Source organism: Dendropsophus ebraccatus, chromosome 1, assembly GCF_027789765.1.
Source record: "Dendropsophus ebraccatus isolate aDenEbr1 chromosome 1, aDenEbr1.pat, whole genome shotgun sequence".
Taxonomy (NCBI): domain Eukaryota; kingdom Metazoa; phylum Chordata; class Amphibia; order Anura; family Hylidae; genus Dendropsophus; species Dendropsophus ebraccatus.
The window spans coordinates 227,903,573-227,922,282 of NC_091454.1; the positions used below are offsets into that span (position 1 = coordinate 227,903,573).

Below are 18,710 nucleotides of genomic sequence, written 5' to 3' on the forward strand. Positions count from 1 at the left end.
CAGCTGGTTCCACCTCACCAGCTACTCCTACAAACCATGGAGTCCCTCAAGCGGTCAACACCATCTCATCTTCTCTCATTTGGCAGTACCTTCCCCGGAACCCATCTCAGTATCCACAGGTGCCCACTGTGTGTGCCATCAGGAATGGGAGGATGTCCAGGGGATGGAGACTTGGAGGATGTCCAAGTCTCAGGGGCCGGAGGTCGAGCCTATATCTTGTCCCAGCATCAGCAGCTTGTGATGTAGAACCAGTTGGAGAGCCTCTGTTATGCTCCTTTAGTGCAGTTATTGTTCATGTTATGTATGCCCAGTTGGGAAAAGTATTTAAGTGCTGCCATGTTGGTTACATGATGTACATGATATGTGGCCATGAATAATCGTGCATGCTTGTGAAACACATTTTTGTGTAGCACTCTTGCACTTTTTATCGGTGTGAATACAAAATGAAGACTACGTTTTATATCACTTTAGAGTGCTGAGGCCATCACCTTATCTACTGTAAATGATTGTAACTGATGTTCCAGTAAATTATTGAACTATAATAACTCGTCTCCCTGTTGGTAGATTTCTAATGCACTTCACCAACACCAAGGGCATCCCTGTGATCACCTCAGACAACAGTATTTTGTAGTTGGTCCCGAGGAGATCTACAAGATCCATCAATATCACCAACACCTGGGTGCAGTATGAGGGCTAACTGCAAGGGGGACAGTGTATACAGCATGGGGGATACCTGCAGGGGGTAGTGTATACAGCATGGGGGATACCTGCAGGGGGGGTGTATACAGTATGGGGGCTACCTGCTGTGGGGGGTGTATACAGTATGGGGGCAACCTGCGGGGGTGGAGTGTATACAGTATAGGGACTACGTGCAGGGGGGAGTGTATACAGTATGGGGGCTATCTGCGGGGGTGGAGTGAATACAGTATAGGGACTACATGCAGGGGGGAGTGTATACAGTATGGAGGCTACCTGCAGGGGTGGAGTGTATACAGTATAGGGACTACCTGCAGGGGGGAGTGTATACAGTATGGAGGCTACCTGCGGGGGTGGAGTGTATACAGTATAGGGACTACCTGCAGGGGGGAGTGTATACAGTACACACTTATAATTGTGGGGTAGAGACTGGTGGTGACCCTCTTTATTTTTGTGTTGAAGAGCCTGATGGCGACCCTCCTTATAAATGTGGGGTAGAGCCTGCTGTTGACCACGTTAAAAATTGTGGGCTAGAGCCTGTTGTGTCCCGACTTATTTTTGTTGGTAGTGATCCTCATTATACATGTGAATTAGAGACGGTTGGTTGTAAACCTGATTATAATTGAGAGAGAGATGAGCAAGAAATTAAGAAGGTGACACTCCAGTAAATGGGAATACAGTGGTAATTGTATTCACCCATCGTGATCTCTACAAGACTTCAATCTCTTGACATCTTTTTGCTTGAAAAGATAACTCCGGGAGAGATTGAAGTCTTGTAGAGATTATGATGGGTGAATACAATTACCACTGTATTCCCATTTACTGGAGTGCTGGCTTCTTGGTGTCTTGCTGGGGTGAGGTTGGAGTCGGGGTCCGGCAGCTGTGAGGATGTGCACCCACCTGAGCTATTTTCCACACAGTGCCACTCAGCAAACTTTGTACAATATATAAGGGGGAAGTAAGGCTGCACATGACTTACGTTGAATGTATCATATCTAAATATATTTAACTCTTCTCTACAACATATCAAGTATACGATCAATGTTTAAAGCTGAAATCCTACACATACATTGCTTACATATAACCGTGACATTAATGACACTTTGTACTGTTGGCTCCTCCTGGCCGCTCAGTGCTTCCCTCTCAGAATCTCCGTCCTGTTCAGCCTCCTGATCCCCATGAAACAGAAGAAGCTTCCAGTGTTCCGGGGCTGTTAGATGTAAGAACCTGCAGAGTATCAGACACATGAAGATGCCCTATACTGCTATAGAGCTAGAAGAGGCCATATTTATATCCTGTACATACTGAGAAGCTTCATCCTAATCATCTCTGGGGAGATTTCTGGGCCCTTGTCTCCTGTGTAGATATTACCCATCTATTCCCAGCCTGGAAGCTCTATGGGATAATGTTCTCTATAGAGATGAGCAGCACATGGGAACAATCTAGGAAAACTCTCTAGAAAAAAATACAACTTTATAAGCCAAAAGTTGTCCTGTTTTTAGAAAACTTTCTCAGAAGTTTTTGGAAACAAGCTAGGAGGGGCCAGCTGGGGCGTTTCAGTGCAGTGAGAGCATTAGCTCCACCCCAGTGCACTTAAGTGCCTCATTAACATATTAAATAACCTACAAATATCTCGAAAACGGTGCTGAGGATCAAGGTAAGAAATGTATCTTCATTTCTAGTGAAACTTATGAACAGATATTGTTGCTGTCCTTGGCATAGGACCAATACAGCCCTGACTTCTGTTTATAGTAATTCTAAGTGTTCCCTGAGTGACGCACTCACTGTTGCATGCTAAACACATGTTCAGACACCGCACTTGTTGCAGGGCAGGCCAACACCTTCAAGACATAATGAGCAAGCTCTGCCCAAAATGGGTGTAGGAAGGGGTAGAGTGGTGCAGAGGAAGGGACAAAGTAGTAGGATATGGGGGTAGAGGTGGAAGAGGCAAAGGAGGAGGTAATCAACACAGTACATTTGTATCTTGTGTCCTCGATCAGACACTGTGACAGATAAGTCCTGTGTGATCCACGCCTGGTTCCATATTATGAATGTCAGTTTGTCCGTGTTGTTTGTGGATAGGGGGATCCGCTTGTGGGTGAGGACACAACCTGCATTGCTAAACACCTGTGTAGACAGCACAGTTGCCTCAGGGCGGACCAGCACCTCCAAGGCATTAATGGAAAACTTTGTCCAGGTGTCCAATTTAGTGACCCAGAAGTTAAACGTGGGAAAAACCCTCCACTCAGAACCAAGAGAGGTGTGGACTAATACTCATCTACCCATCGAACTAAAACTTTGCCTCCTGCTAGTATGGGCCAAATCAGATTGTGGTGGTGTATGTTGTGGAGTGCTGGTGAACATGTTCCATTTTGAGACTATGCTAACCCTACCTTCTAAGATAGTGCTGATTCTCCAACTGCATTGTCACCTTCCTCCTCCTTGGCCTTACTTATTTTTCTACTGAGCCCTCTCTAATAAATAGGAACTCCGCCACTGGTGCGTCTAAAAGCTTTTGCTGGTATTACCCCTGCACTTTTTGTCTATGGACCACTGACGGAACTAGAAATGGAATGTCCTTATAACAAGAACCCAACCGAGCCACCCAGTAATCAACACCGCTCAGAAGGCTGGCAACTCCGCGTTCATTGTGCGGACAGTGCAGCATGTACGGTAGTCGCTGATGTGAGCCAAGCTCGCCAAAGGCAAGGTCAAGTTGTACTTGGTGGGAGGTGTCTCCTCTGGGTCCTCTGCTTCCCCCAAACCATGCTCCATTGACACCTCCGATTTGCTTTAGCTGCCACTTATGTACTTGACATGTGAGTAGTGGGTGAGAAGGTCAAACTTACACTGCAGTGTAAACAGATCTGCAGCAGCAGGGTGAGAGAATCAGTCATTCACACATTCTGCTGCTGAAGTTCCACTATGGCCTTTTGCAGCTGCTCATAGTGTGGTATGCCCCCGAGGTGTTATGTCGGAGGAACGCCGGTCACTTGCTAGATGGTGAGGTGTGATGCCAGATCTATAGTGGTTTGCCGAGATACAGCCGTGCCGAGTGATGTTATGCCGTGACGCCAGTGCCAGTTGGGCACACAGGTATGGTGTCACATCTGCTTTTAGTTTAAAGGGGCAGTTGTACCTTGTTCCCCTGTGGTCAGTGACCTGCCGGGTTGCTACAGGGTCCCTTGGGTTAGTGTAGTCACTGTGATCCGCAGTGGAGTGTTGACCCACCCGGGCTATCCGTACTGCCACTCACAGAAAGAGGAAATGTTTCAAGGATGTGGTATAGATGGTGTTGGTGTGGGGTGAAGAATCACAAAGTCTCTTTATCATAAATAATCTTGTTTTACTTGGAACGTACTTGTGTGCAGCAGATAAAACAACTTTTCCCTTGATAGAGTAAGTTTGTCTTGAGAAAGCACTTGATAATATACTCGGTAGTACACTTGATAATACAGCAACCTCATCTGTGATAGGGATACAATGAAGAGTACAGTCGTGCTGACTGAGTTGCGTGTTGAGAGACACATAGAATCAGAGGAGCAGAGAGGAGGATGTCGTGAGAGTCCAAACCCAAGTAGTACTGTGCTCTGCTGGGATGTTGGAGGATAAATACTTCAGAAGAAGAGAATACTTGTGCCTGTGTTTTGACTTTTGGGTCTTCGCACCACCTAATGCCCTACCAGTGTCGGGGGACCCATCTTAGAGGGTGACACAAGGCCCCAGACCTTGTTACCTGGGATGAGGGAATGCTGAAGGCTCTTAGCAACTATGCTCTATCCGAATCAGTTCCTAGCTTCTTTTGGCTTTTGTGGAGATTGTTCTGAACTGTGATTCTCCTAGTCCACGACGTGGGTTGGGGGTGTATCTGACTTGTCCTCTTCTGTGGGAGTTTAACACTGCACAGTGTTGTGTAGAGTCTTGCTTCCTTCCTACTCATACAGGAACCTGACTAAGACTGCTCATTCAAGGTAGGGGGACCTGGCAGAGGGCCAGGGACCTAGAGGACCACTGTAGGGAGCTTTCTAGCTTGCATCCTTTCCCTCTAACGTCTAACACAAAAGACTCACACACTTCCCCTCCCCTTGTGACTTCTTTCATCGGCGTATCTAAGGTGCGCTGTAAGTGGGTGAAGAGTGCATTAGAAGAAGTAAGGTAACAGATGATAGGATAGAAGAAGACATTCCCATAGGTTCACAGATCCATGTGACACACAAATAAACAATAACCCTTTCAGCCGTGCAGCATTTGTGTACATAAATCTGTAACAACGACATCTAGTGGCAAAACTTTATCACTACCTTCATCACTACTGACTAACAATAAGTATAGGCTTTTACCAAGGGTGTAACCAATAGAAACACCTGTGGTGGGACTCCACATACTCCCCCACTTGAGAAAATTTGCCCGCGGCTTAACACCCTGAGGAAAAGACTGGACGTTTGTTAAGGCACAGCATGGGTTATAAATCACAAATATACATGATAAAACTTTAAGTGCACACATAAAACTTTTGCTTTTGGTCAATACTAAAATCGTCCTCAGTAAAATCTGGTACTGGATGCATCTGTCCATTTACACCCTGACTGGTGCTATGATTCTGTCAGTTCTGTAAACATTGAGGCTTGTTACTCACAAGAAAGGGGGATAAAAGAAAGGGGAATCACGGCTAGGCCGGGTGCAGGGATCTTGAACAAGGGTTGTTGAAACTGGGGACAAACAAAACAGTATGAGCCAATGTGGCTCAACAGAACAGCTCAGCCGAACTGCTCAAGGGGACAGCATAGAGTTCTTTTGAGTGCCTTTGAGGGACACTCTTTCTTAGTAACCGAGAGGCAGATAGCAGGAGTGGGGAAGCCGCACCTTGGCAGGCTAGCGTCACGGCCACGCAGGTTGTAGGATCCAACCCCATTGCCGCATCCGAGAGACCATGGTCGGGGCCGCCTCGACTGCAGGAGCCGGACAAGAGATGGCCAAATTGTAGGTGACTTGGGGCTGAACTTCCTGGTGGCCCTGCTTAGAAATGGCACGTCGGGTGAGGAAGATCCGGATGAGCTGGACGGTGGGTGGTATGCTCCAGGCCCCTCTCCCGGGGGAAACATCTCATGGAGAGCCTCCAGGACCTCAGGCTCGTCCCTGAACAACCACAGAAGCAGGAACTGTGGCCCTGGTGGACGGATGGTTACAAAGACCATGGATGCTTTCTTCGTTGGCTACGCTACAAGGGTTGGGGCGGAATTGTCCACCTTCTTGGAACTGCTGTCGCTGGTGTCGGTGTCAGGTTCCGGATGTGGCCGAACTCCAGGGCCACAGGGTTGCAGGGGAACAAGCGGGGCATCCGCCTGTACTTGTGTTGTTCCATGTCATGGGTAGTGTTCGAAAAAAGTTAGATTCGAGTCGAACATCTTAATTTTCTTGAACATGAACCGAACCGAACATTTTACTGTTCGTTTGAGTTAGCGTCTGAGTTAGCATTCAAGTTCATTTTTTGCCAGCCAATTAGTGCAGAACACATAGACGTGTCAGAAACGTCATTGCTGAGATGTAGGGGTCTCATTGGTTGCTAACATCACATGACCATCTCATATAAAAGTCACTGTGCCGTGTTCTGGACGCTATTGTCTCTTCACTCACTTTTCTGTACAGACAGATAAGTAATGAGATTAGTGATATTACTCAGATAAGTATTAAGAATAGAGAGATTAGTAGGGTGTTTATAAAGGTTAGGCTAGCATATTTGCAACAAGCATCTTCCTGTCCATAGACACCATTGCAGTCACAGTAATACTTAGCTTTGGGATTGCAGGCTGCATATTGGATTTGCCAATTTATACATAGTGCCCAAAAGTCTATTTTGGTCTGCTCACATCTATTATACAGTAATTAAACGTACATCTCACTTGTGTATGTGCATTTGTTTAGTTATTACAGTTGTATTCCTATAAGCTAAAAAACGTCTTTTGTCCGTCAGGAAGAATACGTAATAGACATCTGTTATACAGTGATTAAACGTACATCTCTTTTGTGTAAGTGCATTTTTTTTGTGATTACAGCAGTATTCCTAGAAGCTGACACACGTTCTTTGTCTATCATAAAAAAATACGGAAAACTTCACATCTGTTATACCCAGAAATTAATTGTACATCTGATTTGTGTACGTGGATTTATCGAGAGTGGGTAGATCTGTTAATTTTTTGTTGTTGTATATTCTATCTAAGATTTCATATCTATCTAGCCTACCCGTCAACCGTCTCATCTGTGATGTGGCAAAACGCTGGAATTTCACACTCAACATGCTCCAGCGGTTGTGGCAGCAGCGTAATGCAGTACGAAATGTCGCATGGCCTGATTAGCAGTGGTGCGGACCTCGGGGTGTTCACTCATAGAGAGTGGAGACAGGTGAAAGATCTGTGCACCATCCTTGCCAGTTTTGAAGAGGCCACCAAAATGGTCAGTCGAGATGATGCCCTTTTCAGCATCACCGTTCTGGTGATATTTTTACTGGAACAAGCGTTAGGCACTCTGCGTCAGCAGGTCTCAGCAGCGATGGAGGAGGGAGAGGGGGAGGAGGAGGAACAGGAGACGGCAGACACGGAACCTTACTCACCGGAGGATGTAGAGGACCCAACTATTTCACAGTTGTATAGGCCTCCTTTAGGAACTGGTTGTAGGTTCGAGGGTGGGTGCAGGCCGGCAGTACAGATCCCACAGTAGAGCGCATGAGGCTAGCCAGGCCTCTGGTGACGGTCAGGAGGAAGAAGTGGAGGAGGATGAGGAGGCAGGGGTGGACACCACAGGTACTGATTCCCCCTCACTGGTAAGAGGTTGGCACAGATTATAGGGGGGGGAGGAGGAGGAAGAGGAGGAAGAGGATGAGGATTCTGTTAATGCCCCTCGACCCTTAGGCTTAGGAGATCCCGGTAGCATCTCACACATGAGTGTTTGGATGCTACATTACTTCCAACATGATCCATGCATCAAGGCAATAAAAATGAACAGCGATTACTGGATGGCAACCCTCCTTAATCTACGTTACAAGACCAAAGTGAGCAATTTCCTTCCACCCACAGAAATTCATAGTAGAATGCAAGATTTTGAGACAGTGCTCGTTGTCCAACTTGAGACATCTTTTGGATCTTCACATTCTAATATCATGGCGGAACAGCATCAGCAATGCGGCAGCAGTAGAATCACAAGTAGCCGCAGCAGGCAGTGTGGCAGAACCCTACTGGGTTACATTTGGCAATCAATTTTTGGATCCAATTGGATTCTATTGCTTCCCACAGCTAGCACTGTGTGAACTTGATGCGCACTGCATTCACCTCTTGGTTCTCATCCTCTTTGTAGGCCTCCAAATGGTTACTTTTTTAAATGCCTCTTTCTCTCCTGCTACCTAATTTAGTTGAACCGCAACCTCCGTGTTCCCTGCTGGGCTCTTCTCGCTGCCACCAATGGAACCAATTTATCCTCAAAGGGTAAAAAGCCAATTTGCATTGCAGAATATTATTTTTTTTAAATAATCTCTTTATCTGTTAGATGAATCAATATTTTGAACGGAGGAGTTTGTGGTTACATTCTTCCTGAGTGGATACAGTCCCTGTCTCTGACTGCCGATTCCGCTATTTGCCTTTATAGAACTGTTCTCCCACAGGGCTCATAAACCGAGATTTATCTAGTCACCTGACCTGTGTGACTCTGCCCACAGCAACTAATCACAGCTCATAATTTATATCTCAAGCTCATAAACTTCTAAATAAATAAAAGTAACATAGAAAATTCTTATTATAATTTCTAACTTCAAGCAGGAAATAAAAAACCATCACTTGTATGTAATTAAACCCATCCTGATTGGGTACTGCAAAATCACATGACCGCACAGCAATGAAACTACACTGTGTATACACCGCCTTAAAATTCCTTTAAGTTTATTCCTGTTTGGACTGGATTTTTATCTGTTTTATATTATTGTCCTGAATTAGTGTCATTTTATTTTATTTAAAAAAAATTCACATATTTATTTCCACATTTGAAAATTACAGTGTTAGAAAAACGTTAGAAAGCCTTGTGCGGTATCTTAATGAATTTGCCAAGCATCAGGAGAAATACAAATGATTAAAACTAGTAAGAAAAATTCCAGCTATTAGACTCAACAAATTTTGCCCATAAGTGTGCTCAATGTCCTGTATATTACACCTGGCAAATATTAAATATGACTGAATAAAAAAAGAGTACAAGAGTGTCAGTATAGACTTAGATGAGGGTCCTGGAAAGGAGCAAGAAGGTCAATATCTGTAGTGTGTCTGAATACCTGTATCGTGTGGGGGATCTGAGGTCTATAATTCAGTCTGGTCTGGTCAATAACTGGGGCCGATTCCTGGTTGAAATCCGAATGAGAATATTCAGGAAATGTTATGCTCCATGGTATTAAAAATCCCAACTTCATTGTGAATTACAGCTGGAATTTTTAAGACAATGAAGCTAAAGATTTCCCGAATTTTCTCATTTGGATTTCTATCGGTAATTCCAAGTTATTGACCAGAAATAAATGACAAAAAGGCCGGGAGGATGGCGCCTCATGTAAGCCTATTATATTTGAGGTGTAGACAAAAAGAGACAAAAGTGTAGATGGACTCTGACTTTTTAGCCCCTTGGGCTTTGTGCATATCACCCTGCTGTAGGGTGTCCGATGATGGCTGCTGGTCAAAGGATCCAGGGAACAGGGATCTCCCAATGACGGGGCTCGTAGAGACATGCAGTACAATGAGGGGGGACTCTTTTTTTCCTCATTGTACTGCAGTTATTGAACAGACCCGACTTCACTGAGAGCTCCTGCACCGCAGAACATCTCTACCTCAGAGAACTGATGCAATAGAGATTTTTGGTTCCATTCTTGACTTCTTTGGTTTTCTTTCAAGACAAATGTGGAACTAATGGTTTCTGCTCAATTTCCTAATATCTTGGAACCTTCTCTTCTAGTGTAGTTCGGACACCTGAGATGCTTGTAAATGTGTCCATATAAAGTGTTTTTTATATCCTTATTCTTTAGACTGTATATTATTGGGTTAATGAGAGGGGTAAATACAGTATACAGCAGAGATAGACTTTTACTGGTGGTCGAGGATTTTCCCCTTGTTGGAACAATGTAAACCCCAAACAAAGTTCCATAGAATATGGAGACCACAATGAGGTGGGAGCTACAGGTGGAGAAGGCTTTCTGTCTACCGGTACTGGATGGGATCCTCAAGATGGTGACAATAATTTTGGTATATGAGAATATGATTACTGTAATGGGCAATAAAATCATTGGAATACTTAGTAAAGATTCTTCCAGCTGGACGTGGTAGGTATCAGAACAGGAAAGTTTTAATAGAGGCAAAAAGTCACAGAACACATGGTCAATAATGTTCTGTCCACAAAAGTTGAGCTTGAAGATAGGTATGATGAGAAACAACGAAGTGTTAAAAGCCATCAACCAAGAGATGGTGGACAATATCACACAGTATGCACTTGTCATAATCGATGAATAACGGAGGGGATTACAGATGGCCACATATCTGTCATAGGACATCACAGCCAGGAGAAGACACTCTGATCCTTCTGACACAGCAAAGAAATAAAACTGAATCATACAACCAAAAAAAGTAATGGCTCCTCTGTTATATAGTAAAATATGAAGTATGTTGGGGACAATATCTGTGGATAAGAAGATGTCACTGATGGAGAGTTGTGAGATGAAGAAGTACATTGGGGTGTGGAGGATCTTGCTGGTGGACACCAGGGTGATGATCAGGAGATTCATGAACATTGTAAACCAGTAAATCACAATGAGCAGAGAGAACATTAGAATTCTTATATTCTGACTGACCTGAAATCCTAAGAGGATGAACTCTGTGACAGCCGTCATATTGGTCTTCACCAGGGGTGTACTTACTATAGAGGAGGCCCATGTGGCTGCTATGGGGGGCCCGGAGGTAGAGGGTCCAGTCCAGGCTGATATTGCCCTCATTGTAGTGGATGGGGAAAAGCTGCACAGGGATGAGGTCTTCACAAGCTCTAGAATGTCAGAAAGAAAATGATAAATAGACAAAGAAAATAATATGGCAGCATCTTCTGTAACCTTCTGTAATAGATGGTATTTTTGCAGCAGATGACACTGACCATTAGTGATGAGCGAATACTGTGCGATAGAATAGATATTCGATCGAATAGTGAGATATTCGAATATTCAATATTCGTACGAATATCCTGCGAATATTCGATAAATATTCGATATGCGTTCAAATCCCCCAGCATCCGGTTTTACCCTCCAAATGGTCAAATAGATGTTTTTCACTAATCGAATACTTGTTCCCATAGACTTTAATGGGATCGAATATTCAAATATCTCACTATTCGCTCATCACTACTGACCATATTTTAATATTTCATCTTTCCTATAAGGACTTTACTGGTTTTAAACCTTTACTTAGTCTTTTTGACAGATGATTTAACCAATCTTCCCCAACCTTGATCTACCAACATCCACAGCTCTCCTGGGTGAAGTTCATCCTGTAAATAAGGAGAGAGTATGTTGCAGCAATAATAAAGCGTTGTAACAGACCGTTTCCTACATATCTCTCCTGAGGTTGAAGGGGGACTGTACCTGGGTGTTGGTGATATTGATGGATCTTCTTGTTTTCCCCTGGGGCCAATTCCCTCATACTGTTGTCTGGGTTTTTCACAGGGACACCCTTGGTTTTGGTGAGGTGCAAAGGCAATGAGCCAACAGGCAGACTAGGCATTCTTGTTCAATAGTGACTTTACTGGATTGAACAACCAGGTGAAGCTAATCCCTTGAGGTTACAAAAAGTTTTTGAATAATCCTCAGTGGGCAACTCAGCTACTTGCTGCTTTTCCAACCACTGGTGAAAATTCTTTGAAGTGTAGGATTTCTTGAGAAGAAAAGTTGATCAGTCCCTTTAGATGTGGATGGGCGAATCCCCCTGTGCTGAACAGGACATAACTCTGGAGAAGGCTTAAGGCTTAATGAACTGAAGTATCTGGTAGGGGACACCTGGCCAAGGGCCAGGCTCTGAGGTAACTCTCTATCTAGCTCAGCAGTACTGGTCCTGCTCAGAATAAGCTCACTAGACTACTCCTCTCTGAACAGACTAGACCAGACAAGATATATGGGATAAATCTGTGCTACTTTTCCATTGGTGGAGGAATACCTGAGGTAGTATGATGTCCCATTGGTTAGACCATTCTGAAACTCAACAGAGATAGCCTAAGACATAGATAACACGCTGGCAATTACTCCTTGAGCTAACAAACTAACCACAAATAATTCATGAGCATTAAGCCCTTTTCACTGCAATGTGCTGGCATAGAAAACTAATAATAGCCAAAAGTGAACAGAGCAGTCTGCAAAGGTTTACAATAAAATACAACTGCAATAGTACTAAGGGGTACGAGGAATCTTTTAGACAACTAGATTTACATTTCCAGGGAAATACATAGTGTTTGAAAAGAGCGCCCCTTTAACAGCGACTTCCCTTTAAGAGAAACTTTAACCCTTGATACCCTCCCTTTAAGAGCGACTTTAGTACAGTCCCTTTAAGAGCAACTTTGGTACAGTCTCTTCCAGAGCAAGTTTGGTACAGTCCCTTAAGGAGCGACTTTTGTGGAACGCTTTGAGTGACCTATATACTGTCCCTTTAAGACCAGCTTAAGTACTGTCCCTTTAAAAGAGACTTAGGTACCATCCTTTGAAAACCATCTTAAGTACTGACCCTTCAAGAGCGACTTGCGTACCGTACCTTTAAGAGTGACTTGAGTATGTCCCTTTAAGAGCAGCTTGGGTACCATCCCTTTAAGAGCAACTTATGTAATGCCCCTTTAAGAGCGACTTGGGTACCGTCCCTTTAAGAGCAACTTGGGTACTGCCCCTTTAAGAGCAACTTGGGTAACGTCCCTTTAAGAGTGACTTGGGTAACGTCCCATAAGAGAGACTTGAGTACCGTCCCTTTAAGAGCAACTTGGGTAATGTCCCTTAAGAGGGGCTTAGGTACTTTCCCTTTAAGAGCGGCTTGGGTATTGTCTCTTTAAAAGTGATTTATATAATGCCCCTTTAAGAGCGACTTGGGTACTGTCCCTTTAAGAGCGCCTTGGGTACCATCTCTTTAAGAGTGGCTTGGGTATCGCCCCTTTAAATGTGATTTATGTAATGCCCCTTTAAGAGCAACTTGTGTATTGCCCCTTTAAGAGCAATTTGGGGGGGGGGGGGGCGTGGTTTGCCGCTGAAGGGAGCAGTCGCACACCGCCGGAGCTCCTGCACATCGGACAAACAAGCAGCGATATTACAGCGAACCTAGACTTAATCTACATCTTGGGGGACACCCTATCCCCCCGGCTTTCCCCAGCAACAATGACCACCTCGAGGAGAGCTTCCGCGACCGCCAAACGGAGGATTCTCTCTTCTTTGCCGTCGGCCAGAATACAGCAAGATGGCGCTGTCACTTATATGAACAAACAACGGGACCGACTCTTCTCGAATGATGGGGCAGCGCGGCAAGCTCTTTTCCGACACCCGACGCATCAGCTTGCCAACAGAGGCACTTATCGGGTGAGCAATTAACCCCTTCTCATCCGAAGAAGAGGAATTGGAAACGGAGGGGTGCTGGTAATAACGCTACCCAGACAGACTTAGGTTTGACAACGCATCAGCATCATCATCAGCAGCGGCAGCAATATTCTTTATCACCATATGCCGCCCCCTTCCCAATGCCTCCTTTTTCACCGCTTGGAGATGACAGCCGTCAGCAATCATTATCTGACTTATGCTTGCCAGCACTCTTTTCAGATGATCTGAACGCATCTCCCTGCCCTACACTAGCTTCCTCACCCGATGTTAACCCTCAGGAAGCCAGACAGAGCACTGTAATGCCTACATTGCCCCTAACACGAGGGTCACCTGCATCAGCAATACATGATCCTCTGGTCGACATGCTTTGTCAGTCGGACCCCTCTATTATGCCTTCATTGAGAAAGATGCTGTTAGCCCTTCGGAATTCTAGACCAAAGCTATTTTAGCAATTTCGGACTCCGTACAATTAGCCACAGAAAGGATTAAATGCCTGGAAGACACATTATCCTCCGTTATAACTGAATATAACTCATTGCTGATATCTCACCACCTGCTGGAATCTGAATTATCTACTCTTAAACAGACTTTAGCCACAGTGGACAATCGTACCAGAGATCAAAATCTCAAACTGAGAGGCGTCCCTGAATCAATTCCATCCTCTGAACTGTCTGATTTCACTAGGGGATTTATTGAGCATATGGTACCATCTTTCAAAAAGGACGAGATCAGGGGCGTAGCTAGGATTCATAGGGCCCCATAGCAAAAAACTGTATGGGGCCCCATAAATCCTGTACGCCCCCCCCCCCCCCTCGCCAAAGACAGACAATGACGCACATATACACACACAGAGGCACCAATAACATATATACAGATACGCCACTGACATACACACATATATACGCTGTAATGTGATTACACTAGTGCTGATGTATACACCATGAATAGACTGTATACAGGGAAATCATCTGATTGTAATAAGAAATACTCAACCAGAAAGAAAAGAAAATGCAGCAGATATTAATGGTGGGTTCTTTTATTAGAGACCAGCATTAATAGAAGCTGCTGCAGAACATCTTTGGGAGCAAACACACATATACACCAGTGTTACAGACATTGCTGACATACACACACATATAGCCACAGATACATACACACACTGACATATAAATATATACACAGATACATATGTACACTCACTGACATATACATATACCCAAAGATACATATATATATACACTCACTGACATATACATATACCCACAGATACATAAATACACTCACTGACACACATACACAGCACTTACAGCTCCCAGGCTTCCCCCTCCTCCTCCTGTAGTCCAGGCTGATCTTCACATAGAGGTATTGAGGACCTTTGGGTCATGTGACCCAAAGGTCCTTAATCCCCCTCCTGTGCCGTCTGGCAGGTCCTGCTCCTCTGTTCAGCCCGCTCACCCGGCACTACAGTGAGAGGGCTGAACAGTGCAGTGGGGGTCCCTCTTCCTCTCTGGACCCCTGGGGAGCGGGGTACCTACCATGAAGGCAGGGCAGGCTTCCTCGGGCCCCCTTCATGCAGGGGCCCCATAGCAGTCGCCTTCCCTGCCTTCATAGTAGCTACGCCACTGGACGAGATACTTATTGACTGGGCGCACCGTGTTCCTAAGCCTGATTATATTTCCCCGGAGGCTCCGAGGGATGTTATTTTAAGAATACGCCATCTTCATGTTAAGAATCAATTTCTAGCAGTCACTAGAAAACAGACTGCAACATCTCATAGGTATGCTCACATCTTGGTCTTCCCAGATCTCTCTGCCCTCACCTTGGCCGCACGGAGGCAGTTTTCCCCAGTTACCGCTCCCTTGAGACAACATGGGATACCATATAGATGGGGGAAATCTAGAGCGGCTTGGCTACCGTCCCTACTACACAGCTGCCTCAGCTCTGCTACTTTACTGACTGAACTCTGCTACTTATAATGGTAAAGATCATTGCTCAGTTACCATGACAATCTTACTCATGTCAGTGAGACAAAATGGTTAAGGACCTTCCATCTTCTACATCTTCTAATGGCCAATAGTGGACATGTGACTGTCGATGTTATGAGGCAGTGACTGACAAGACCTTAGAATTCCTATTGGCTGCTATATCTCAGCTATTTGCATATGTGCTGTGATTGGTTGTTAGCGGTTAGAGTGTGGCCATTATTTCCAATGGGCCATTATTTTCTATGGGAAATTCTTTAAATGTAAATTTCTTAAAAACGACAAATCCGATCAAAACGAAAAATAGATAGCACACCACACACCGCCGAGGGCTTTGAAACGCAGTTTGAACGGAGTCTGTGCGCAAAGTGGTTCGGGCTGTATTACGCACAGAAAAATGGCTGGAAGAAGAAGAAGAAGAAGAAGAAGAAGAAGAAGAATACAGATTACAATATAGGGATTTTCCAAGCACTATAATAAAGTCCCAGTCCAGGCTAACACGTTTCTAATTACACACTAGTCATGGTTCATGGAGTGTAACCAGAAAACGTTGGCCTAGACTGGGACTTTTGTTGTGATTCACACGCTGGTTTTATAAACTTCAATAAACTACACTGGAAATTTCACCAGCGCTGATCCTGTCTTTGATCTTTACTACACAAACCTTATAGAGGTGTCCAGGGAGCGGTGAGCAGGCTACATTCTTCTATTGCTTGCCTATCTTTTAGAGAACACCTTTGGTTCCGGCTAGAAGAACATAAATTACAGATGTCAGATGTGGCACCCTGGTTCTGGGACACTACATATACAGATGTGTGCATTATGTGAGAGCCTGGATAGTATTTAGGATTTTTACGAGCAAGAAAAGTTGCAAAATCTGGAAATTTTAAACAGTATAGACAGACACGAGAATAAATAAATATATAAATATATATAGTAAATTATACATGAACAGGCTAGGTTCACACAACGTCAAATGACAGCCGCTAAAAAATGGCCATTTTTGCCGCGATTTAACTGACTGCAATGGCAATGCATTGAAGTCACTGGGAGGACAGACGTCCAGTGCACACAACGCATTGAAAAACGGCCGGTTTTGCCGGCATTGTGTGCACTGGACGTCCGTCCTCCCGTTGACTTCATTGCATCACCATTGCAGTCAGTTAAATCGCGGAAAAAACAACCATTTTTTTAATGGCTGTCATTTGACGTTGTGTGAACCTAGCCTCAACCTAATTAAAATACTGCAGACACTAAAAGCACTATTATACAACTAATAAAGAACTTCCATATAACACTCACACCTGGTAGATCCTACAGATGAGGATGTGTCTGGTGGCGGCTCAGTGCTTCCCTCTCAGAATCTCCGGCCTGTTCAGCCTCCTGATCCCCATAATACAGAAGAAGCTTCCAGTGTTCCGGGGCTGTTAGATGTAAGAACCTGCAGAGTATCAGACCCATGAAGGTGCCCTATACTGCTATAGAGCCAGAAGAGGCCATATTTATATCCTGTACATACTGAGAAGCTTCATCCTAATCATCTCTGGGGAGATTTCTGGGCCCTTGTCTCCTGTGTAGATATTACCCATCTATTCCCAGCCTGGAAGCTCTATGGGACAATCTTCTCTATAGAGATGAGCAGCACTTAGGGACAATCATGTCACTTCTCACAAAGTTCTCTGGAAAACGGCAACTTTCGGAAACTATTCCAGTAGGTTTGGAGCTCCTTGTGTGAACAGTGAGGAGTTCAGGATGTGGTTCATTCTTGGTCCTGCCATGTGACCTGATAGGTTCTGTAATAATGCCTTATTACAGACTACTGGTGCGTTTACACAAAGAGATTTATCTGACAGATTTTTGAAGCAAAAGCCATGAAGAGACTATAAACAGAGAACAGGTCATAAAGGAATGACTGAGATTTCTTCTATTTTAAAATCCATTCCTGGCTTTGGCTTCAAAAGTCTGTCAGAAATATCTGTGGTGGCTGTAGTATAGCCTGGTCATGGACGACCGGTCACTTACCAGATGGTGATGTGTGACGTCACTAATGTAGTGGTTACTTGGGATATAGCTCAGCCAGATGGTAGATTATCATGCCGCCAGTTTCAGTTGGGCACACAAGTATGGAGGCACACCTGCTTTTAGTTTAGGGGGCTGGCTATGTCCTTTCCCCTGTGGTCGGTGACCAACCGGGCTGTGAGGGGGTCCCTTGGGTACTTATCACGGTGGTCTCGAGTGGAGCTGTGACCCACCCGGACTATCTGTACCCCCAACCACAGTCCTGTTGTCATAAATAAAATCTTCTTCACTGTGAGAATACTTTGTACAATAGCTGATCATAGACAGTAGACGTGACAGAACAGAATCTGTGCTAAGAGCCTTTGGAGTAGAAGAGCTGAGCTGACTTGGTTGTGTGCTGAGAAGTAGAGTGAGCTGAGAACAGTAGAGAGGAGTCTGTGCTGAGAGTTCAGAGTAGTGGAGAGGAGTTTGTTCCGAGAGTCCCAACCAAGGGTAGAAGTGTGCTCTGCCAGAACTTTAGAAGAAGAAGTAGAATACTGAAAAATACTTGAAAGTATTTTCGACCTTTGTTTCGACCTTTGCTGTCGTTATACCACCTGTTGCTCTACAGTGTTGGGTGACCCATCCTATTAGGATGACAAAAGCCCCAGACCTTGTTACCTGAGTTGATCAAGGTGGCCATATTTACCTGGTTACACCTGCGCTCTGAGACAGAGTATTTAGGCTTATAGCAACTTTGCTCTATCCAGATCAGTTCCTCTTGCTTCAGGATACTGTCCTGCCATTTTAAAAGTGTTTGCGGCATGGGTTGGTTGTTCTCTGGCTTGTTTTTTTTGTTTTTTTGTTTTTTTTTACAAGGAAGAAGAGATTTTTTTTTTTTTTCGCGTTTGAAGATGAACAAGATAGGATTTTTTTTTTTTTCTTTTAAGCACGCTCTCCGCATATGCGGCGTGCTAGCTGGATGTCTTTTGGCATAATTGTGACACGTTTGGCGTGGATAGCGCACAAGTTAGTGTCTTCAAACAGTCCGACCAGGTAGGCCTTTCTTGCCTCCTGCAAAGCACCAATGGCAGCGCTCTGGAAGCGCAAGTCTGTTTTGAAGTCCTGAGCAATTTCACGAACCAAACGCTGGAACGGGAGTTTGCGAATCAGCAACTCAGTGGACTTCTGGTAACGTCTGATCTCACGAAGAGCCTCAGTACCCGGCCTGTAACGATGTGGTTTCTTCACCCCTCCAGTAGAGGGCGCGCTCTTCCTTGCTGCCTTGGTCGCCAGCTGCTTCCTAGGGGATTTTCCACCAGTGGATTTATGGGCTGTCTGCTTGGTACGAGCCATGATGGAGACAAGAGAGGAGTTCTAGACCTTCCCCGCTAGCTGAGAGCACAGGCTGC

The 18,710-nt window shown here is 44.7% G+C and overlaps 2 protein-coding genes across 2 annotated transcripts; both read right to left on the reverse strand.

Annotated features, from left to right (window-relative positions):
• Positions 1-9,637: 9,637 nt before the first annotated feature.
• On the reverse strand, positions 9,638-10,600 carry LOC138786077 (olfactory receptor 5P66-like). Its single transcript, XM_069962764.1, has one exon. It carries the CDS (start codon positions 10,598-10,600, stop codon positions 9,638-9,640), a length of 963 nt encoding a protein of 320 aa, XP_069818865.1.
• A 7,605-nt stretch (positions 10,601-18,205) lies between these two features.
• LOC138768365 (histone H3.3A-like) lies at positions 18,206-18,710 on the reverse strand. Its single transcript, XM_069946396.1, has one exon. The coding sequence runs from the start codon at positions 18,652-18,654 to the stop codon at positions 18,244-18,246; it is 411 nt and encodes a 136-aa protein (XP_069802497.1). The 5' UTR covers positions 18,655-18,710; the 3' UTR covers positions 18,206-18,243.

Bases quoted from the DNA above. Each gene is read 5' to 3' on its own strand.
- LOC138786077 (XM_069962764.1), bottom strand. From the start codon at position 10,600: ATGACGGCTGTCACAGAGTTCATCCTCTTAGGATTTCAGGTCAGTCAG.
- LOC138768365 (XM_069946396.1), bottom strand. From the start codon at position 18,654: ATGGCTCGTACCAAGCAGACAGCCCATAAATCCACTGGTGGAAAATCC.